The sequence below is a fragment of the Miniopterus natalensis genome, chromosome 6, assembly GCF_054644295.1.
Source record: "Miniopterus natalensis isolate mMinNat1 chromosome 6, mMinNat1.hap1, whole genome shotgun sequence".
Lineage (NCBI taxonomy): Eukaryota > Metazoa > Chordata > Mammalia > Chiroptera > Miniopteridae > Miniopterus > Miniopterus natalensis.
In genome coordinates this window covers 82,585,651-82,602,878 of record NC_142086.1, presented here as the reverse complement: position 1 = coordinate 82,602,878, position 17,228 = coordinate 82,585,651, and the positions used below count along the sequence as shown (strand labels likewise).

The following is a 17,228-nucleotide window of genomic DNA, read 5'->3' as shown; positions in this document are numbered from 1 at the left end:
GGAGCCCCTCGAGAACTCGGCTGCGGCGCAGAGCCTACCGGGAGTAACGCTCTCCGGTCTCTCCCAATAGGAGCTCGGAGCGACCTCACCGCGTCCTCGGGGCCAATGAGAGCGAGCCTTCCGTGTTGCTGGGCGGGCCCGGGAATCCCAGCCCCTCCCGCGACCCTGTGCGCACGCGCGCTCCCCTCCCGCCCTTCCCGTCGCGCACGCGCGCTCCGTGTAGGGCCCTCCGAGCTGTCGGGGGCGCGCGGGGCGGCGGCGCTTGAGGAGCCGCCTGTGATCGTGCCCGCGCTCGCGCCGGTGCGGAGACGCTGGGGCCGCGCCCCTACCCTGCAGCCTCTGCTACCCGCCTGACCGATGCGCGTCGCTGGGCTGAGAAGAGCGACGTAGCCGCCGTCCGCGCAGCTTCTCGGACCCGGCCCCGACCTGACCCCGGACCCGTCAGGGCTCTAGCCGACCTGGCAGTCGCGGGGTGCGGCCGGAGAAAGCGAGGGGGCCATGGCCGACCGCGGGTGCCCGCTGCAGCCGGTGCCACTGCCCGCCGAGGTGCGGGAGAGCCTGGCCGAGCTGGAGCTGGAGCTGTCGGAAGGTGAGCAGCCCGGCCGCGGGGCTCCGCCCGGCTCTCATCCCGGACCCGGGACCCCCGCCATGCTTCTCACACCCGGGAACCCTGCCCCGCCCCTCACCCGGGACCCCGCACCCCTGTTCAGCCCCGCCCCTTACCCGGGCCCCCGGGGCCCCCGCCATGCTTCTCACACCCGGGACCTCCGCCTCGCCGGCCGTCACGGAGCTTGCCTGGTCCCTCACACCGGGCCCCTTGGACCCCCGTGCCCCTCCCGGCTTCTCGCAGTCGGAGCCCGGACTTTTGGTTGCCGGGCGGGTTGACTGGTGGGTTTGACCTCGGGCGCGTGAACCTGGACGGGAGTGACTGTTTTGTTTCAGCTTAGGCGGTGGCTGTCCCAGCCCGAGGCCGCAGGTCTGGCCTTCCCGATCGTGGCTCTACCCAGGCAGCTGCCGCCCACCTGGGTGCGGACCTGTGAGCCCATCTCCGCCGGTGTGCCTCAGTTTCCTCCCTTGTAAAACCTTGTTAAAACAGCATCTTCCCTTTCTGGAGGCACGTATAACGAGGTTGTTAGCCTCTTTACGGAATTTTTAAAAATTAAAAAAAAAAAAGTTCAATAAATGGTTCTTTGCTTGTTAGAAAATATTCGAGTGATTCCGCTTCAGTGGCGGTGGGTGGCATTACCCATCTGGAGGTTATTACTCCCCAAACCTGTGTCCTAATGTTCTGTTCGATGTCATTGCTCAAAGAGAAAGTCCTTGCGTAGCATCAAGAAAAGCATCTAATGTCTAACTTTGTTTTTGAAACTTAAATGCATTTTCAACTTTCAGAATTCATGTTTTCAAAGTCTTAATGTCCTTACTTTAGGCTTCAGGTTGATGTTTTGCAGTGTTTGGAGTAGTGAATTCTTACTACCATCTAATAAAATATGCACTGGCTTGTACTAACCCATTTAATCCTTGCCAAACTTAGGGAGGTAGTTTCTGTTGTTATCTTTGTTTCACAGATAATACAACATCTACTTGCAATTGTTTTGAATTCAACATGCAAATTTTTTTAAAGTTCTGAGATATTTGACACTTAAAAAAAAAAACACGAAATGCAATAAGAAATGGGTTGATTTTGAATTCTTGGTGATTAGATGCTCTTGCGAAGCCTGGAAAACTCCCAGTAGAAATGGTTCTGACTGGAACCACTGTCTTGAATTCGTTGTAGCTTTTCATCCAGGGAAAATCATGTCAGTGCAGTTTAAATTTTATGCATTTGAAATATGTTTTTGCTGATTGCTCCTAATTTCTGCACCAGAGTATTCGTTATCCCCTGAATTTATTTTTTCGTGGTTGTGTATTTGAGTAGTTTCTAGGAGTTGACAGTTAGGTAAGATTAGATCTTTCCTCAAAGAACTTCATAATTTGTATGACAGAACACACATAAAGTACTTTAGTGAAAGAAATGACTCTTGTCTATTGGATCTATTTATACTTCTGTCATTTCATACATATATGGAGGATTTACATTAAGCAAAGGATGTAATATTATATATAAGTGGAGAGGAACCTGGAAATGTAGCTTAAGCTGGGAAAGGAGGTGAGCAACATATCAAAGGGAAGGGACAGCAGAGTGAAGCTGCAGCCAACGGGACAGGAGCCCGGGCTTCTGTCCCAGCTCTTTGACTGGCCTGACACCTTTCTTTTGGCCCAAATAGGTCAGTGATTACTTGAGTACAGTCATGCTTGGCCATACTCCCAGGTGCTTCCACACCTTTGATGCTGGCTTCTTTAGTTTGTGTGTGATTGTTGTTGACATGGGGGCCTCCCTATTGTACTTAGAGATGCTTTGCGATAGGGACTGTGTCTTAGGCAGATTTTTGGCATCTTCACACAGTGTTTGGTAAGTGTCCCTGAATCTCGACTGAATTATAACATCTCTTAACGTGGATTTGATCAGCTGTAGAAGGAGGGGAACACCTGCCTTATTGATGTCCTACAGTTCTTGTGAAGATTTAGTCAGATAGTTTATGTGGAAGTACTTTGAAACTGGTAAGGTTTTATTTATATAATTAAAGGAAGGTATTATTAATGAAGCACAGTCCTAAAGCAACTAAAGTTAGTTTCGTTATCATTATTTTGATGTTTTGATCAAGTAGAAGTAAAAAGTAGGATTCACTTTGTCCTGTGCCCCCCCAATTTTGGGGGGAGACAAACTTGTAATTCAGAATAAAGTAATTCAAATAAGATGACTTCATAGTACTCACATTTGTCTGAATGAGACATTGCTTAAAAGTTAGAGTTGACACTGCTAGGTAGGTTGGAGAGAAGAGAATACTTAACAGACAAAACGCTGCCTACCTGGAAGCTGGTAGTGAGTGATAGGTACTGAACAATCTGGACAATCCTGCACAACTTCCCCTCAACCTATACACCAACAGTGACTAGTTGAAAGTATGCTCCTGCCTTAATTATAACTCATATGTGTCCTTGTTCTCCAATATCTTCACTGGGTTCTTGTCACCCACCGTTGTAATTGGGGAAGGTCCTGGTCCTAGAATGTACTGATTTCTACCCATAGGGCAGGTTTGCTGACTTTTTGTTATGCATACTAAAGAGGGAAATAAAGCACAGATGTGGTCTTACTCCCTAACCTTCCAAGAAGGGTGGTTCACCCTTCTTGATTTAGGGGTCTCCCTCAAATTAAGATGAGAATTAAGGGTGGAGCTGCACAGAACCCTTCTCTTCTCAGACCCCCCTCCCCCCCCATGAACACACTCAAGAATTCACACATGTAGCTCTTCAAAGCATATTAGAATGTCCTTGGATGAAAATGAGGTTATTAGAGGTATAACCTGACATTTTTAAAAAAAAAGAATTACCAAACACTGTGCTTTCCTATTATTGTATCAAATTACCTTAGATATACCACAACTGATTTTGGTACTATACAGTGTCTTGGGGCTATTGCTCCTGAACTGCTTTAAAAATGTGGACAATAGTGTAAGATTTGTTTTTTGTTTTAGTGGCCTGCTGTGGTTTAGAGAGGAAATCCCTACACAATAGGCTACATTTATCCCACTCCTGTTTCTTTATTCTGGTTAATAGATCTGTTCCCTAGCTTTAACTTTAGTTTTTTGTTTTCCTGCATTCTGATAATACAGGAGTCCCAGCCGTGATGGTGTCAAAGGAAATAGGGAAAAGCTCCGTGTGTGGGTGTAGAGGAAAGGACTTCTTTCACAAAGACTTTTTTTCCTATTTAAATGTTTTTACTTTCTAAAATTTGTGATATAATTATTAGTTTTCAAAATGACAGACTGATAACTGCCTTCACATCAATAAACTTCTGTTGTGCTTCCTAAATATTTTGTGGTAAATTAAAGTTCTCATTCATCTAAACTCTCATCTATGTCAAAGCCCAGCCCAAATGCCTTCTTATTTTGAGCCTTTCCTGATCATCTCTCATGTGGCTACTTTCTTGAAATTTCTCACCACACTGGCCCCCTCTTTTGGAGTTTTTGCCACTTTCTGTTTTTTGCATTTGTTATTTATATAGTATATTCATTCAGTAATGATTGCAAGCCTACTGGGTGCTAGGTAATGTTTTGTCCATCAAAGGTCTGGTTTAGATCTGTTACTCCATTGATCATAAGGCTTTACAAAATGTTGTATTAAAAAAGTAATTCAGATACACACTGCAGAGAAATGAAACAGTTCTAAGGAAAGATAGGGTCCAGTGGGTCTCTGTTCTACCCCTGGCTTCTCCGTAGAGGTGGCGGCTTCTGGTATTTATTTCTTGTGTTTCTTTGCAGAAGTAATCTGCCAGTGGTTCCCAAACTGTGGTTCATAGACTTCTGTGGGTCCCCGATACCTCTTCTGGGGCCTATGAGGGAAAACTATTTTCATAATAATTCTAAGATGTCATTTCTGTTTCTCCTGTGTTTATACTGATGGTGCAAAAGCAATGATGGGTAAAACTGCTGGTACCTTAGCATGAATTGAGGCAGGGGCCCCAATTGCATTCTTCACCACTTCACACTTGCAGTAAAAAAAGGGGGTAGTTTCACTTAAACATGTCCTACGTTGGTGAAGCAGTAAAAATTAATTTTTTAAAATTTTGGCCCTTGAGTACTCATCTCTCTAATCATCTGCATGAGGAAATAGGAGAATTCCTGCCACAAGTAGAGGTATAGGACCTCTGAGGAACAGCAAGTGTGCTGTTTGAGTTGAAAAGTGAACTAGTCACTTCTGTTGTGGAATGCCATTTTTAGTTGAAAAAATGAGTGGCAGACAAACTACAATTATTCATACTTGGGTATTTGGTGGACATTTTCTGGAAAATAAATGGAGAACAACTGTCAGAATTTATCGCCAATGATAATATTTGTGCTTTCAAGCAAAAATTTAAAAATTTAAAACTTTTATCTGCTACCATGAGCATGACAGCTTCCCAGTACTTACTGACTTTTTGATGCGATCAATGGCAATATTAATGAATGTGTTTTTTATATTATATAATGAAATGTGTCAGCATTTGAAAGATCTGCATAATTCTGTGAAGCACTATTTTCCAAATGATCAATGCATCATGTTACAAATTCTTACATGGGTAAAAAGATCCATTCAAAAGATAGACCAATGAATTGTAATGTAACAGTATGAAAAGTACATTGCTGTGGTTTTGGACTCTACCCTGCAGCTATTCTTTAAGAAACTACTACTTTGAAAAACAACAGACTACCACTTGCCTAATGTTGGTGCCATATCGAAGAAGAATGTCTGCAATGATCCGACATTGAAATACTCCTTTTCCAACACATGCCTCTGTGAGGCTGAATTTGCTTCATAAACTTTAACCAAAGCCACATATTGCAACAGATCAAATGCTGAAGCAGATAAGAGAATGTAATTATCTTCTGTGAAGCCAGATATCAACTCGACTTGTAAAAGTTAAACAATACTGTTGGGGGAAGCACGAACAGCACCAGGTGTTATACCTATGGAGTCAGACCGGACCTGAGTTCAGCAGCCTCTGTACTTGAGTTCTGGCTAGGAAAGAATGCAGAACCAAGACTCAAACTATAAGAGAACCCTTATTTGGAAAGTCACAGAAGTAAAAGTAATTCATAGAAGAAATGGGCTTAGGAAACAAGTTATAGTAAAAGAAGGGCCCTTAGAAGTGAGGAAGGTAAAGGTGACACACCTGGGGGGAGGGGGAAGGGGAATGGAAAGGCACCAGTGTGCTCTGGAGGGAGAGCAAAGGGTTTTAACGGTGGAAATTTTAGGGGAGGTTCCAGGGGAAGATCTTACTAGAATATTCATCAGCTTTCCAGGTGTTTCCACTGATTGGTCAGGGCCAGGGAGGGGGGTCATTATTCAGTACAGCTGGTCCTGAGGTCAGCCGTGGAGTGGTGTTGCATGTCTGGTTTTGCTGCTTTTCTGGGTCTGGAGCTGAAATGCAACTGAGGCCTAGATGTTATCTCTAGGGAGGAAAGGTCAAGGGGTCCAAACCCCATGATCAGCAATGTGCTAGGGGAGATAAGGTCACCCTGGGGACGAGGTCCCACCCTACAATTGTCCTTTGCTGGGCACCCAGGACTTTCTGCCCTGGTGACCTGTACCTGGCCCATCATCTTTGTTCTGCTCATGTCTGTCTAACTGCCTACCACATCCCCTCTTCAAGGATCTTGGTTCTGAATTCATTCAGAGAAAAGGGGCTCAGGGTCTCTTCTGTGCCTGCTTCCTGCTGAAGAGGGGCAAAGTTTTCCTTCAGAGCGAAGAGATCCTTGCTCTCTGTCAGAGGGACAGTGAGGCCCGGGCATGGAAGGAGGTGGTAATGGTGCCTGGAGGTGATATTCTCTGAGTACGAGTAGGGCTTGTAACCTGGTGGAGACAAATTGTGTTACAAATCTTAGTATTACTGAGGCAAAAGCTATAATGACAAGAATGGTCCAGTGGAAGGAAGAAATGTTTTGATTCTCACTGATTCCAAGTCAAAAGATAGGGAAAAAATGAAACATTAGTTTGGAGGCTATAGCTAAATATTTAAGAAAACTAGATAAATTCAGGATCCAGTTCAATTCATAGGTGAAAAATAAATCTTTGAAGACAATTAATTGAATTAAAGTCTAATATTCACAACTGTGTATTAAAGAATCTGCTGAAACAAAATTTTTCACTAAACAGGCCTGCATCCACCTAATAAAGAAATCGAATCAATAATTAATTACCTTTTAAAACAGAAAGCACCAGGCCCAGATGGATTCACAGGTTAAATCTACTAAGCGTTTAAGGAAGAAATTATACCAGTTCTCTACAGTCTCTTTCATAGGACAGAAGCAGAGGGAATGTCTTCTCACTCACTCTAAGGCCTGCATTCCCCTAATACCAAAATCAGACAAAGACATAAGAAAACTACAAGCCAATATCTCTCATGAACATAGATGCAGAAATCCTCAACAAAATACCAGAAATCAGATCCAACAATGTATAAAAAGAGTTATACATTATGACCAAGCGGGATAGATCCCAGGTATGCAAGTGTGGTTCACGTTTGCAAATCAGTTGGCATCTCTCACATCCGGCTAAAAATGAAAAATCACACGAACAGGTTAATAGATGTAAAAAAGCATTTGACAAAATCCCCCACCCATTTACGGTAAAAACGCAGCAAACTAGGAATTGATAAGAACTCCTCAACTTGATAAAGAATATCTACAAAAAATTCACACCATACTTAATGGTGAGAAACTCAAAGATTTCCCAGTAAGATCAGATATAAGGCAAGGATGTCTCCCTCACCTCTCCTTTTCAACATTGGAATGGGAGTTTTAGCTAATGAAATAAGAAAATAAAAGGTATATTAGATTGGGAAGGAGGAAATAAAACTGTCTTTGTTGGCAGATAACATGATCATATATGTAGAAAATCCTAAAGAACTGACCAAAAAATAAACAAAACCAAACTCCTGGAACTAATAATTATAGCAAGGTTGCAGGATACAAGGTTAAAGTACAAAAATCAATCACTTTTCTATTTACAATGAACAAGTAGAATTTGAAATAAAAAACATAATACTATTTGTTAGTACCCCCCCAAATTAAATACTTAGGTATAAATCAAACAAAATATGTATAAGATCCATATGAGGAAAACTACAAAACACTGATGAAAGAAATCAAAGAACTAAATAAATGTGGAGGTATTCTGTAGTCATGGATACGAAGACTAAATATTGTCAAGATGTTACTTCTTCCCAACTTTATAGATTTAATGCAATCCCAATCAAAATCTCAGCTAGTTATTTTGTGGATAGTTACAAACTGATTTTAAAATTTACTGGGAGAGGCAAAAGAAGCGGAATAGCCAATACAATATTGAAGAAGAAAAAGTTGGGGGACTGACACTATCCAACTTCAAGTCTTACTATAAAGTTATAGTAATCAAGACAACATGGCCCTGGACAGTGTGGCTCAGTTGGCTGGAGTGTCATCCAGTACACCAAAAGGTGGTGGGTTCAATTTCTGGTCAGAGCCCATACCCAAGTTTCAGGTTCAATCCCTGGGATCCCTGGTTGGCACACATGCGGGAGGTAACCCGTTGATGTTTCTCTCACATCAGTGATTCTCCCCCCCTTCTCCCTCTCTCTCCCCCTTCCTCTCACTAAATGTAAAAAAAAAGAAAAAAAAAGTTTATTCTTAAAAGAAAAAGAATATGTTATTGGCAAGAGAATAGATAGATGAGTGGGGCAGAATGAAGAACATAAACAGACCCACATAAATATAGTAACTAATCTTTAACAAAGGAGTAAAAGCAATACAGTGAAGCAAAGATGGTCTTTTCAACAAATGGGTGTTGGAACAACCGACATCTACATAAAAAAAAAAAATGACCTAGATACATACCTTGCACCCTTCACAAAAGTTAACTCAAAATGAATCGCAAGCCTAAAGGTAAAAAATCCTAGAAGGTAACATAGGAGAAAACCTATATGATGTTAGGTTTGGCGATGATTTTTTAGATACAACACTAAAGGCATGATCCATGAAAGAATTGATAAGTTGGACTTCGTTAAAATTAAAAACTTCTGCTCTGTGAAAGACAGTGTCAAGAGAATGAGAAGACAAGCCACTGACAAAATATTTGCAAAAGACACATCTGAAAAGGACTGTTACCCAAAATATAGAAAGAACTCTTAAAATTCCACAATAAGAAAACAACAACCTGATTAAAAAATGGGCCAAAGACCTTAACAGACACCTCACCAAAGAAGATATACAGATTTTCCATAAGCATATGAAAAGATTTTGTATATCATATATTATCAAGAAAATTAAAGTAACAGTGAGTTACCACTACTCACCTACTAGAATACTCAAAATCTAGAACACTGACAACACCAAATGTTTGCATGGATGTGGAGCAACAGGAATTCTTGAGTCGTTGTTGGGAAAGCAAAATGGTGCAGTCACATTGCAAGACAGTTTGGAGGTTTCTTATGAAACTAAACATACTCTTACCATTCAATCCAGCAGTCATGCTCCTTGGTATTTACCCAAAGGAGCTGAAAATGTGTGTCCACACAAAAACCTGTACACAGATGTTTATAGGACCTTTATTCAGAATTGCCAAAACTTTTAAGCTACCAAGAGGTCCTTCAGTAGTTGAGAAATAAATTGGTCCATTCATGCAACGGAATATTATTTAGCACTAAAAAGAATTGAATTATCAAAAGAACACATGGAAGAACCTCAAATACACATTACTAAATGAAAGAAGTCAATCTGAAAAGAAGTTTTTCCAACTATATGACCTGGAAAACCATGGATACTGTAAAAAAAAAAAATGGTTGCCAGGGATTGGAGCCTGTGGGAAGGGTTAAATAGGCAGAGCACAGAGGACTTGTAGCACAGTGAGATTCTGTGTGATATCATAATGATGGTTACATCTCATTATACATTTGTCTAAACCCATAGAATGTACATCAAGAGTGAACCGTATGGCCTGGCCACGCGTGGCTCAGCGGTTGAGCGTCGACCTAGGATCCAGGCGATCGGGGTTCGGTTCCCGGTCAGGGCACATGCCCAGGTTGTGGGCTCGATCAGTGACTCATCATTGATGTTTCTATCTATCTATCTCTCTCTCCCTCTCCTTTCCTCTCTCTGAAATCAATAAAGATATATTTAAAAAAAAAAGAAAGAAAAAAAAAGAGTGAACCGTATGGACTTTGGGTGATTATGATGTGTCAGTGTAGTTCATCAGTAGTAAAAATGTACCACTCTAGTGGGGAATGTTGATGATGGGGGAGACTACACATCTTTGGGGGTAGGGAATACATATGGGAACTCTCTGTACCTTGCCCTCAATTTTGCTGTGAATCTTAAACCTCTCTAAAAAAAAAATGAAGTCTTAATTTTAAAAAGTAAAATAAAGCAAAAGAAAAAAACACCTTCTGGAAAATCTATAAGCCCAGATGGTTTCACTGACAAATTTTATCAAACATTTTAAAAAGGAATAAAGCCAATTTTATATAGTCTTTCATATATATATTTTTAACTTTTAGATTAATTTTAGTCTCAAAGTTGCAAAAATAGTACATAGAATTCATTTAGTTTCTTGCAATAGCATCTTATATAACCATAGTACATTATCAAACCATCTTCCATTTTTATTAATTACAAAGGATTATATGCTTATTGTGCTAAAACGTTTAAAGAGTTTAAAAGTGTTTGAAGTAAAAAATGAAGTCTGTCTCACATCCACCCAAAGTCAGATAAATAAATCACTCTTTGGGATAACCTCTGTTAGTGATTTCCTTGGCATCCCTCCAGAATATTTTCTGCATACACAGAGATATACACACCTATATGTACGTAAATATAGTTTTGTTTATATTTACAAGTTAGATCATTTTGTATATGCATTGTTTTTCAACTTGCTGTTTTACTCAATAGGTTATCATAAATCCATGTGATACCCACATCCCTGCCACTCAATAATGGTATTTTTTTAGGGCCAACAGTATTCTGTAGTAATTGGGGATGGCAGCATCTTTACTTCTTCCTTTTTTTTTTGGTGGACAAAGGTTGTCTCCTATTATTTGCTATTATTTGCTATCACTGCCTTGTTTCTGTGACCTTGAGGAGTTCTTGAGTGCTTTCAAGAGTAGGTTTTTAGAAATGATGTTACTGAGTTAGGGACTTGGGTGATATTATAGTCGTCCCTTGGTATCTGTGGGGTACTGGTTCCAGGACCTTTGATATACCAAAATACACAGATGCTCAAGTCCCTTTTATAAAATGGTGCAGTATTTGCATATAATGTACACACATTCTCCTATATGCTTGCAATCATCTCTAGATTATGTATAATACCCAATACGATGTAAATGCTGTGTAAATACTTGTTACGTTGTATTGTTTAGGGAATAATGACAAGGTAAAAAAGTGTATATGTTCAATACAGATACAGCCATCATAGGCCTAACTACATAGCAGTGCACATTGGCAACCACATGACTTTTTTCTGAATATTTTCAATCAGCCGTTGCTTGGATCCGTGGCTGTGGAACCCATGAATATGGAAAGCTGACTTATATTTGGGATTTTGCATTTGTAATCCAGAGTGAGTTTGGTTTGTGACAGTGGAGGTCAACCTGAGCCACACATCGTACTCCTACCTAGAGCAGTGATTTTCAACTGTTTTCATCTCGTATCACACAAACTAATTACTAAAATCCTGCAGCACACCGAAAAATATGGTTTTGCCGATCTAACAAAAAAGGTATAATTTTTAAAAATATTTTTTAATTCATTTTTTAGAGAGAGAGAAAGGGATAGGGGGAGAGAGAGAAAAAAAACACTGAAGTAAAAGCAAAACATTGATTGGCTGCCTCCTGCACCCCGCCCCCCCTACTGGGGATCGAGCCAGCAACCTTTTGTGCATGCACAGGATGACGCCCAACCAACTGAGCCACACCGGCCAGGGCAAAAAGGTATAATTTTGATTCATTCATTTCAGATGTCTATTGTTGTGTTGGCTGTTGTCATTTTTTTATTTTGACAATCTAAGGGAAAAGAGGTAATGCCCCTGACTAAATAGGTATTGCACTTAAAAAAAATTCTTGCAGCACACCAGTTGAAAATTGCTGACCTAGAGGGCTAGTAAGAACACCTGCTATCCCTCAGACCACCAGAGACGCTAGTTGTGAGGATGGGCGCTGGCGTTTTTCCAAAGTCCCCCCAGGTGCCTGGGTGCTATGGCTATTATGTCAGGGTTACTCCAGTTTGGTGCAGTGTATTGGGGAGCTTGCCTCAGCTGTTTGTCTTTTTAGTGTTTACTGAACTTGAGGTCAGAAAACTTGGATTTAGGTCCCTTTTCTAATAGCTTATTAGTCATGTACCACTTAACAATGGGGACCCATTCTGATAAATGTGTTGTTAGATGATTTTGTCCTTTTGTGATCATCACATAGTACACTTACACATGCCTAGATGGTATACCCTACCACACCTAGGCTGTGTGGTACAGCTTGTTGCTCCTAGGCCATAGGCCTGTACAGCCTGTTACTATACAAAACATGAGATTAAATCAGACACGAGAGAAATGATGCAATTAAAAGATGGTAAATATGAGATGTATGAGACTGCTGCTGGTGTAACATTGCTACTGTTTTACAGCAGACTTTTTCTTTGTAACTAGAAGTAGTACACTCTTAATGATAAAAAGTATAGTATAGTAAACACATAAACCAGTAACATAGTTGTTTATTATCACATATTATGTACTGTACATAATTGTGTACACTGTACTTTTATAGGACTGGCAGTGCAGGTTTATTTACACACCAGCATCACCATAAACGCTTTGCCCTACAACGTTATGTCACTAGGCAATAGGAATCTTTCAGTTCCATTATAATCTTATGGGACTGCCATCCTGTGTTTTGTCCATCAGTGACTGAAACATCATTTTGCAGCTATGACTGTAGTCTTGTGTCTCGATTCTGTTTTGGAATTCTACTTTGCTCTTTGTGGGGATGTAAACTTTGCATTCAATGGCATATTGAGTTAGGGTCTAAGTTTATATGTGAAAATATAGTAACTGGTTACATATGAAAATGTGTAATTCACAAGTTTTTGACAAACAAGGTCATAGAACTACCACCATAATCAAAACAGCAGCTTCATTATCCCCCCCCAAATTCCCTAATCCCCCTTTGTAATCACCCTTTCCTTCACTCCCATCCCTTGGCAGCCACATTGTTCTCTGTCTTTATAGTTTTATCTTTTCCAGAATGTTATGTAAATGGCATTTTGAGCCTGGCTTCTTTCATTTAGCAATATACATATAAAAGCTATCTAAATTGTTCTATATATCAATAGTTTGTTCCTTTTTATTGTTGAATAGTATTTGTGCAGATGTGTCATAGTTTGTTTATCTAATCACCAGTTGGAGGACATTAGTGTTTCCAGTTTTTCTATTATGAATTAATCTTTAATTAAAGAATTTTAGAACTTTAGAAGAAATATAATTCTCTTTTATCATTTAGGTGACATCACGCAAAAAGGATATGAAAAGAAAAGGGCAAAGCTGCTTGCACGTTATATACCACTTATTCAAGGTAAGGTCAGCACACTCAAGTGTTTTGTAACAATTATATTGTCCCATAAAAGTTGATTTTAGAGCTAACATTGATATGTTTCCTATTTTTCCTGTGTTTCCTATTAAGAAGGACTGGGCACATAATGTGTCTAATTTTAAATAATAAAATCCAAAGGCATAGACTATAATTTACAGCTCTGGTTTGGTACAGATCTTACTTCTAAATAGAACTTATTTTAATGAATATAGAACATGATTATCTTTATTATTATAGTAAGGAACATTTTTTTACTTAAGTTTGAAACAAAGATTGTAAAGATGTAAGTTATTCTCAACTGAGATTGACCTGTAGAGTCAGCACATTCATCATTTCAACAGAATTTTGTGCCTGTGTGTGTGTGTAATTTAACAAGCTAAATGTGTGTAATTTAAAAGGCCAAAGAGTTCAAGATATGCTCAAAAAAGAAGAATGAGGTGGGAAGATTTTCCCTACCAGGGTATGAAGAATGAATGTCAAGCTGTCATCAGTAAAACAGCATGACTTGGCACAAGGGTGGACAGCTAGATGAGCAGAGCAGAACATGGAGCCCAGGCATAGATGTGAATGTGGTGGAAACCTGACTTATGGTAAAGACAGCATTGCAGGTCATGGTGCTGGCCCAGTTCCTTACCCACATGTGAGACATAACATTGGACACAAAAATCAGTTCTAGTGTATGATAGTCCTAAATATGAAATGCAAATACTATAGCACCTTTAGGAGGTTATATAGGAGCTAGGAAGGATTTCTTTAAGCCACTAAAGACACCAAAAAGCAGCAACCATGAAGGAAAAGATTAGTAAATTGGACTCTGTTAAAGCTAAGAATTTTATTTTATCAAAAGTTGCCATGAAGAGATTACAGACAAGCCATCGAGTGGGAGAAGAGAATTGTAACACAAATAATTAAAAGCAGCACCACCCAATAGAACTTTCTGGGGTAATGGAAGTGTTCTGAGGCTATAGTGTCCATTGTACTGAATACTAGCCACATAGAGCTTTGAGCACTTGAAATATGGCTAGTAGTGGGAGACTGAATTTTTTATTTAATTTTAATTAATTTAAAAAATAGCCAGAAAGTTCTCCAACATGATTAAAATAGGAAAAGCCCAGTTGAAAAATGGGCTGAAGACTTGAGTGAGCATTTCGTAAGAGGAAACCCTAATGGCCAGCAAGCAAACAAAAGGTCCTCAACCTTAGCAGTAATCAGAGAAATGCAGATTAAAGCTTAATCTACCTTGGATTGTAGTAAAGGATTCAGATGGTGGGGTATGAACAGCTGGTATTACCTGGTAAAGTTGAAGAGGTCATAGGTAATCAGCAGTTCTCCCTCAGGTACACAAGTGCCCTTGAGAAACTTCAGATGTTTGCACTTGTGTTTGCTTGTGCACAAGAGTGTGTATTGTATCCTTCAAATGCTAATAACGCGAACAGCAACCAACAGAATTCATATCGGGGAAAGCTGAAGACCTACATATATTAGCAAGGATGAAGCTCATAAACATACAGGAAGTGAAAGAAACAATTGCAAAGGAATATAAGCAGTATAAGTTAATAACATGCCAAACAGCACTATTTAGGAACCTTTATATAGTTGGTAAAGAAAGACAAAGAAGTGGTTTTATCTATGTATTTATTTATTTATTTATTTATTTATTTATTTATTTATTTATTTATTTATTTTCCTCACCTGAGGAGTGAGGATATTTTTTCCATTGATTTTTAGAGGGAGAGGGAGGAGGAGAGAGAAAGAAAGAGAAAATCTATGCAAAAGACACATAGATTTCCTGCCTCCGACACCCCTCCGCCCCTAACCTGGGCTGGGATCGAATCTACAACCCAGTTACATGCTCTTGACCGGGAATCAAACCTGAGACCCTCTGGTGCACAGGCTGATGCTCTAACCACTGAGCAACACCGGCCAGGGCACAAGGAAGTGGTTTTCATTGAAGCCAGCATGCTGTTTCATCATGGAGTGAGACTAGAGGGACCACAGGGGATGCTGAGGCACTTGAGTGTTTATTTCTTAACCAGTACCGTCGCTACATTGATTGTTCCCTTATAATAATTCTTAAACTGAAAACATGCTTTATGCCGCCTGTATCAGAGTGATATATTTACAGCCAACAAAAAAAGAATAGTGAGGAGCCTCTTTATGTTCTGACACTCATTCCTCCAGAATAAAACAAAAACAACTTCTGAGTGAAATCGGAATTTAAGGAAGTGATGGAAACATCTGACAGTCTATTTGCAAACATTGACAGCCGCCATCACTTTATGTGATCCCATACTGCAGCATTTCCATCCCATGCAGGGTGAGACAGGAGTGTTCGCTGTGCCCATTCTTAGGCCACTTTGTTTGGTGGCCACTGCCAGTATGGTGTGATGAGAAACAAAGCAGTATAAACATTTTCACTTACAAATGGTGTTATTTTATACCTTGAAAACCCAGGTGACTGCTTATTAACTATTAGCATTAGTAAGAGTTTTTGGTGCTATAAGATAAATATGCAAGAATCTATAGCTTTTCTCTGGCAGGATTTCTGTTAATGTAAAAACATTTATAATGGCAATAAACTTTTAATTGCTTATTAATACATTTAGTAAGGAAGCCCTAATCTATATTAGGGTCATAAAATTTATTTGAAAGAAATAACCAAAACCCTAAAATAGAAGAAATACTAATTTCCTAAGTGGAAAAACTTAATATTATAAAATGAGCAGTTTCAAAAGGTATGCGTGAACATAATATAGGCCAGTCTGAATGCCAGTGGTTGATTTTCCCCCCCCAAAACTGGGATTGGAAATAATAACCCATTTGAAGGAGGAAAGTTCTGAGAGTAGCCAGTACATTTTTGAGAAAGAATGCTAGTGAGAAAGAACTGGCCCTAAGATGATAAACCTGACTGTGTACACTTAGTAGTCACAACAAGGGGGTCTTGGTGTAGGGGGTAAAAGAAAATCAGTGGAAGAGAAAGGGGTCTAGCAGTGACTCAGGAGCATTGAAAGAGGGGAAGCAACAGGCTGGGATCCTTTTCCTCTCCACTGTTAGTGAACATAGACTTCAGAAGGATTACAGCTCTAAACATGTCTGTAATTATGAGATTCTATAAAATTCAGGAGAATATTTGAATGACCCTTGAGCAGAGGTTACAAGATAGGAGACCTAGAAGTTAGGAAGGAAAAGAAAAACTGGTATGATTGGTTCTCTAGAAATGAGAATTTTTCAGAATTCTCACCAGCCAGGCTGTGGCTCTGGGAAGTGCACTCAGTGCAGGGTAGTGTCCCCAGCAGACCAGGGCTTCCTGTAGTTCTTTTGGGGGGCTTATTAGCTAGGTGAAATGAATAGAAATTCAGACAAGAGGAAATACGGATGGGCAATAAACATTATGTTCAACTCCAGTAGTAGATAGGGAAATGCAAATTAAAGTGAACCGTTTTTCTCTTACCAGCTTGGCAAAATTCTAAAACTTTATAACATCCATTGCTGATAAAGATGTGGGGAAGTGGTACTTTCATACATTGCTTGTAAGAGTGTGAATTGCTGTAACCTTTTTGGAAAGTTACCTCTTGATATCTATTAAAATTAAAAATATGCTTACTCTTTTATCCAGTAATTTTACAGTGGGTTTTATGACTTTGTTGAATGAGTGAATCAATCTCAAAGAATCAGAGCACCCATATATTGGAATGTAAGTGAAGGGATGTTCATTTGCATGTACATCAGTTTGCAACATGCCTATTTATAATCCACAGTGCATAAGGTTCTGTGCATTCTCAACTCCATTATGAATGTAAAGTGGACTGGTGGAGAAAGAGAAGAAAGAGGCATAGATGATAACAATGACAACAGACCACAGTGCTCAGACTCAGGCCCAACTGCCTCAGCCCACAATACCTGCTCGCTGTCTCCACACTCAACACGCTTGTGGCTCTCCACATTCGTAGCCAGGCCCATAGCTCTCATGTCCACTGCCCCTGACTACACAGGCCCTCAGGACACAGGGCAATGAGTAAAGGAATGGGGTCACAAGATA

The 17,228-nt window shown here is 40.1% G+C and overlaps 1 protein-coding gene across 3 annotated transcripts in view; it reads left to right on the top strand.

Annotated features, from left to right (window-relative positions):
• Positions 1–281: 281 nt before the first annotated feature.
• The window catches only part of DIP2A (DIP2 acetate--CoA ligase A), an 82,017-nt gene continuing 65,070 nt past the window's right edge, over positions 282–17,228 (top strand). For 2 of the 3 annotated variants that reach the window (XM_016211862.2, XM_016211859.2), the window contains exons 1-2: positions 282–589; positions 13,100–13,171. In XM_016211862.2, coding sequence (XP_016067348.1) covers positions 499–589; positions 13,100–13,171 — 163 coding nt within the window. In that variant the 5' untranslated portion in view covers positions 282–498. The remainder of the gene's footprint in view (positions 590–13,099; positions 13,172–17,228) is intronic. The other variant, XM_087818386.1, reaches the window with a different exon arrangement.